The 6,712-nt window shown below is 39.0% G+C and overlaps 1 protein-coding gene across 1 annotated transcript; it reads right to left on the bottom strand.

The window, feature by feature from the left end:
• Window positions 1-3,331: 3,331 nt before the first annotated feature.
• On the bottom strand, window positions 3,332-5,393 carry LOC122302326 (amino acid transporter AVT1H-like). The gene is made up of 3 exons (XM_043113528.1): window positions 5,023-5,393; window positions 4,278-4,885; window positions 3,332-4,037 (listed from the first exon to the last, which is right to left on the bottom strand). Exons 1-3 carry the CDS (start codon window positions 5,315-5,317, stop codon window positions 3,495-3,497), a joined length of 1,446 nt encoding a protein of 481 aa, XP_042969462.1. The 5' UTR covers window positions 5,318-5,393; the 3' UTR covers window positions 3,332-3,494.
• Between the last annotated feature and the right edge of the window lie 1,319 nt (window positions 5,394-6,712).

Here is a 6,712-nt window from a genome sequence, read left to right as displayed (position 1 = left end):
GTTTGCAACGCCGCTTGTTTTCTAAAATTGCCATATAGCGCTGTAAGTATTTTCCAAACCCTATTTTCAGATTTAAATATATATTGCTCTTTCAATTAATTAATCTGCTGGTTGGTTGATTCCGGACTGAGTCCGAGGAGTTCGGGGGTCGGGTGGATGGAGGACGGAGTTGCCTGTTTAATTGTTTTATATTGTTGGATTATTTTATTATGCATTGTTATGGCATTGCATGGTGCATGCACGTGTGTTTGTGACAGTGTGTGAAAAGCCTGTGTATTGGCGTGAGTGGTTTTACGGGTGCGTGTGTATCACGACCCCAAGCCGGGATGGGGTATTATCCCGGTGGAGCTCCTCTGGTCACTCGGGAGCGGAATAAACTGAGTGATGTCCCCTGAGTTGTCGCTAGACGACGGGAGCGGGGGCTAGGGGTTGCTTGGCTACGAACGCGCCGGGCGCGGAACCGGGCATCGCCCTACGCACCGACCCCGTGGCCCTTCACTGGTGAGGGCTAGAGGATGCTTGGTGAAACTGGGCATCGCTTGTTAGGTGTCACATGCGTGGTGGTACTCTGTGGTGTGGCACTGGAGCCAGGGTGTGCGGATGACCCCTAGGGGAGGTCATGGTGCATACGGTTAAAATTGGATAATGGTTTGAGAGGCCAAATTGGACTTTTGGCGTTGTATTGGGCCAAATGGACTTTTGGCGAGATATTGAGCCAAATGTGACTTTTGGCGTGTTAGTTGGAAAGGTTGTTTGTTTTTGGGCCAAATGGGTTTTTGGCGTGTGTGGAAAAGTTGTGTTTTATGGGCTTTGTGCATTGGGCATGTTTCATGCATATTGTTTGAGTTTTATGTGTTTTTATCTAGTAGTGTTTGGGTTTTACTTACCTGCGGTACCATTTGTGTTTTTATCTAGGAGGAGGCTGAGCCCGAGGATGCGGCTCCGCCGGGTTGCCGATGATATGTTTTATATTTGTTTAAAACTGTATTTGAGTTTTTGTAATATTTTATTTATGTATGTTTTAAACAGCTTGTACTACGTTAAGAAAAATTCTGGTACTTAGTTAATGACTTTCGTTATCCGCTGCATGTTTCTTGTGCACATATGTTACCTTTGCACACACTTGGCACCCGTCGATAGGATGGTGACCCGGGTTGTCACCATCCGGACGTCTCGATTTCCCCGTGTTCGGGCGTGGGGATTTGGGGGCGTCACATTTATTTTCCCAAATCCGTGGGGGTCTGGCTCGGTTCTTTTTTGGCCCTTCTTCATGCCCTGTTTTCTCCACTAGCCGTGAGCCTTCAAGCTCGGGTTTCTCTTATTTTCCTTAGTAAATTTTGTGGCTCATGCTTGTGTATTATTTCCATTGCATTTCCTTTTGTTTGGTCTTTCATTGCTCTGTTTTGCCCTTTTGGTCGTGCCCTATTTTGGTCTAAATCTGTGGGTTGCATTTTCAAGTTCTTGGTGATTTTGGGTGCTGTTGTAAACTTCTTTTTCCAGCCACAATATTCCGATTTTATTTCAGTAAAATCAACCATTTATTCTGAAAAATTCCCTTCAAAATCATCTTGTTTTTTAAACCCATTTTAGTACCAAAAGTTGTAATTTTTGGTGATTTATTTTTCAACTAACTTTTGGGCGTTTAATCAGGTCCATGATCTTTCAAATATTGTCTTTAAAGCTCTGTAAGTATTTTTCAAATAAATTTTAAGATTTAAATATATTTTTGCATTAAAAAACTATTCTGTGAACTGGTTGGTTGTGCCGGACTGAGTCCGAGAAGTCGGGGATCGGTTGGAATGGAGAATAGAGTTGTTTGTGTGATTGAATGATGTTGGGATTTGTTGAATATTTTTGTGCCCTATCGTATTCATTGCATGGTGTACGCATGTTCATGTTTGTAAAATGAAAATTGGGTTTTCGCGTATTGCATGCATGTTCATGGGTTTTCATGTGTTGAATGGATTTTTGGGTGGGGGATCGGTTGGAATGGAGAACGGAGTTGTTTGTGTGATTGGATGATGTTGGGATTTATTGAATATTTTTGCGCCTTGTCATATTCATTGCATGGTTCACGCATGTTCATGTTTGTAAAATGAAGTTTTCGCATATTGCATGCATTTTCATGTGTTGAATGGATTTTTAGATGCGTGTGTATCACGACCACCAACCGAGATGGGGCATTATCTCAGTGGAGCTCCTCTGGTCACTCGGAAGCATAATATACTGAGTGACGTCCCTTGGGTTATCACTGGGCCACAACGGAATCGGATGGGATGGTAATGCTCTAGTACCAACTCTGTGGCCCCTCTTCTAGCGGGGGTTAGAGGATGCTTGGCTATAAACTCGTTGGGCGTGGAACTAGGTATCGCTTATTACGAAATCACACGCATAGTCATTACCCATGGTGTGGCGAAGGGAGCGAGGGTATGCGGATAATCCCTAGGGGAGATCATGGTGCATACGGTTAAAATTGAATATGTGAGTTATTTTCATGGAAAATGGCAAGATTTAATTAAAGGATATTTGTGGGCCATTTTTTAGGAAAATGGTGATATTTGATTAATGATGGATTTTATGTTGGGCTATTTTCTGGGCAAATAACGGATGTTTTAATAGATTGGATTTTTGGGCCAAAATGGAATTTTGGTGTGCGTGAAAAATTACTTATTTTGGTAAATGATGATTTTTCAGATCTCATGCATCTGTCATCATGTGCATGCATAATGTTGTTGTTTGAATGTGTTTTTATCTTATGATCTATTTGGATTATTACTTACATGTGGTACCCCCTTTTAGTATCGTAGATTTTGATGCAGATGATGAGGAGGTTGAGCCTGAGAAGGCGGCTCCGCCAGAGGAATGATACGTGCCTTTTGCTTGTATATATTGGGAATTGTTTTCCCGCTTTTGGAATTATGTATTTTGATTTTTCTAATATTGTTATTGGATAATTGTAATATTTTTTTGATAAGCTTGCGTTTAAGCGAATTTATATTTAAACAATTCTAATACATAGTTATCTGACTTTAATTATCTACTGCATTGTTTTTGTTATACACGTGTTACATATACACACACTTGGCACTTATTGATGGGATATGTGACCTGTGTTGTCATCATCATGATATTTCGATTTTCACGTATCCGTACATGGGAGTTGGGAGCATCACATAATGTATCACAACAAGCCAAGGTAGTTTGTGAGTTTATTTTTTGTAAGACCTGTTTGTAGCTAAAATATTTCTCTAAATGTATTTATATGCAATTAATCATCCTATATCACGAGTCTCACAACCAAGTTCTACGAAATACATGATGAACAGATATAGGGCAACCTAAAATATATATCTCCAGCTTTGGCAATAGTATTTCACCTTATTACATATGTATAAAGATATTACTCATCTAGAAGTTTAAAGTAATATGAGCATGATAAGTACAGAGAACATGTAAGTTGAAAAAAAAAAAAAAGGGATCTGCTAATCATATTCTTAGGCCAAGTGAGCTCTTTTCTGCAGGCTTTTAACAAGTAATTTTGATGAGGAGATTGTCCCCAATACCCCGAGAAGTGAGCCAAATGCAATGAGGGTGAAGTTTAGCATCAGGACAGGCTTTGATATTTGACCCCAACAAATCTTGCAGTAGAATGCACAAGGGAAAATTACGCAAATACCGACACTAACAAGGGAGCCAGTGAAGCTGAGAGCGTACTCAAAATATGGCACCGAAAGAGCCAGGGCTAATATCAGTACAAGTAGAAGTGAACCTACGCTACCCCTTATGATCATCTTTAATTTGGAACTCATTTTAACAGGAAGTTTTTGCTCAAGATGAATGGCAAGAGGTGCAAATTCGAGAGCATATTTGGTCATAGGTGTCAACACAGTGGCCCATAATGCAATCTTTGTCAAAAGAAGATGTCGAGGCATGCTGAGAGTGATTTGAGGATTGACTTCAGGACCGTACATTCGGGCACCCACGAATGCTAGTGCTGTGTAAAGCGCTGTCACTAATGTGAAGCTCAGAATAGATGCCTACAGGCATTCCCAAGTTAAACAAATATTAGATCTAAGTAAATATGATATAAAGTACAGAGAAAGCAAATCATTCTATTCAGGTATAAAGAGTTGTATCTAGCATAATAATGTGAAATCCAGTTATCCCAAAAGTTTAAGTTGATGGAAAGAGACAGATTTTATTATTTATTTTATAGCTCAACAAATAAAAAGAGTTAAAATTCATCAATTGGGAGATGACTAGGACTGACTTGCTACCTTTGCAAACCTGGATGGATCTTTCATTGCTTTATATAAGTTAGGCAAAACAATGTGTCCTGCATAACTGAAGATATATAACCCAAATATTGTGGGAATATTATGAATGTGGAGGACTGGTATGCTGTGGTTGGGTTTTACACCTCCGAAAATGGCAGTGGATGCGACTGAAACAAAAATGAGAAGCGACATGACAATACCGCCTGAGGAGAGGAAAGATACGGAAGATAGATCTCTCAGCCACAGACTAGGAAGTGCTATTAAGACAGCAATAATGGTTAGGAGCTGAGATGTAGATAGTTTAGTCCATGGCACTTTAATATGCGTCCCTGCAAGTACTGTAATTAGGTTGTCATGTAATGAGATTGTGTAGGATACAAGTGCCATGAAAATTTCCATGTAGATGAAGGTTGAAGTTAAAAATTTTCCTTTTGTTCCAAATGCTTGTTGAGCAATATCCCTGTAACTAATTAACTTGGGATTCTTGTCAAGACACTTTCCAAGTAGAAGAGAACTATATGCGGCTATTATCCCAAGTCCTATAAGCAGAAATATTGAGGTCCATCCTCCAGTTTCCATTGCATATGGAATTGATAACTGACCTAAGCCTGTGAAAAGATCATGTAAGATGAAACGATTTAAGATCTTACCAATAATAATGAATTAGATTTCGGGTCAAGCCAAACATGGAACAAATATTAATGCAATGTTAATAATTAATTAGTAGATGAAAGAGTTTATTTACCAATAAGCATCCCAATCATATTGATCACAACATGAGAAAAAGAACCATTGGCCTGATCTGCATGGTGCTCCACGTCTATGCCATTTTCATTTGACTTCCGGATGGTCATGTGGTCAGACATGCATGACGGCTTGCTTTCCTCTAAATTAACGCGGCAGCTGCTCACCCACTGCCCATCCAAGATGGCAGTGCCATGCAGTACTGTCTCACCCGAACCTTGGCCACAATTGCGCCGGAGACGACTGGGTTGGAGGCACAATAAGTGCCCAATGTATGTTGATATCTTCTCCCGCATACTTTTAAACAAGTTCCTACGAGTTTGGGCAGGTGGAATCAAGGAAACGCTATGGGACTTTTGACTCCGAAATGGATGAAATTTGCACATGATCAAGTGTATAAGGTGATCAGGTATATTTATAACCGTATAAAGCTAACCACCGAAAACGAGAATCTTCGAATTGAGCTTAAAGGAACTTTGTGAACCTTAAGAAAAAGTAGCGAGAGAATGCAGATATATTCAATACATAAAGACTTTAGCTAGTATGGTACACGTAACACTAACAAAATTATTCGTAAGAATCTAACAGCAAGATATGCTTGATGGATAACATTGTGCATTAGAGAGAGAGAGAGAGAGAGAGAGAGAGAGTTGTAGCCTTGGACACACGATGGTGTTTTGGAAATTCAATGTTGGCCGGGGTTGTCAACTTGGACAAATGTTGTCGTTCTAATGTAAAGGCAAATTAATATCCCACAAACACAATAATAATTATAATACTAATAATAAAATAATAATCACGATGATAATTACCCTAGAGTACTGCATGCTGCATCTCAACCGAATCCATGGGCCTTATTTATCTTTCATATATATCATGAGCTAAAAGCCAAACTATCACATTATCCACGCACCAGACAATATCATATATATGATATATCGTGAGAAGACTACTACTCCATTAATATTGGCATGCATGGCTGCATAGGCAGGCCGAGGAAAGGCAAAGCATACGATTTTTTCTTTGATATTATTCCCATATCACTATACTTTATTCTTTGCATTTAGATATTCCCAAGAAATCACGTCTGAAATAGTGTTTATATTTGGAGGAAGTGATTCCAAAGGAACCATGACGCAATGTGAAACAATTTATCTATTGATTCTCCAACATATATCAGATACGTACGTATCCCAAAACGTTAATTCCTGATTAAACTTGACATGACATAAGATTTGTAGTGGAATATTACGCCAAAAGATTCTCAACAGAGATACTTCCACATGACCTTCATTCTCATTGCACCAAAAGCTAATACCATTTATATTAGCACGAATTCCAAAGTAGATTCTATATATAACTTGTACGCATTAGACATTGAAGAGAAGTGGCCGGCTGATGTGACCACTTTTATTTTATCTGTCAATATAGATTAGTCATAAACATATATAATTAATGAGATATCATATTTTTCAAACCCCTAAGAGAATCGGAGCGAGAATATGATAGATACTTGCTCCACGATGTGCCCCCTGTTTTGATACGTGAGTGATGAAGCAACACTAAGTAACAGTGAGAATAAGCATCGATCTTAAATAAATCAATATTTGTATGAGTTTTGCATTTTGCATTTGATAGTAGCATCTCGTAGTTGGCCAAAATGAGAGATATCAATAAATTAGAATATCAAA

The sequence above is a fragment of the Carya illinoinensis genome, chromosome 1 (genome assembly GCF_018687715.1).
Source record: "Carya illinoinensis cultivar Pawnee chromosome 1, C.illinoinensisPawnee_v1, whole genome shotgun sequence".
Lineage (NCBI taxonomy): Eukaryota > Viridiplantae > Streptophyta > Magnoliopsida > Fagales > Juglandaceae > Carya > Carya illinoinensis.
This window is presented reverse-complemented; position numbering and strand designations above follow the sequence as displayed.

Coding starts and splice junctions, on each gene's coding strand:
- LOC122302326 (XM_043113528.1), bottom strand. CDS start 5,317: ATGCGGGAGAAGATATCAACATACATTGGGCACTTATTGTGCCTCCAA. Junction 4,886..5,022: donor TATGATTGGGATGCTTATTG/GTAAATAAACTC, acceptor ATCTTTTCACAG/GCTTAGGTCAGTTATCAATT. Junction 4,038..4,277: donor ATCCATCCAGGTTTGCAAAG/GTAGCAAGTCAG, acceptor GAATGCCTGTAG/GCATCTATTCTGAGCTTCAC.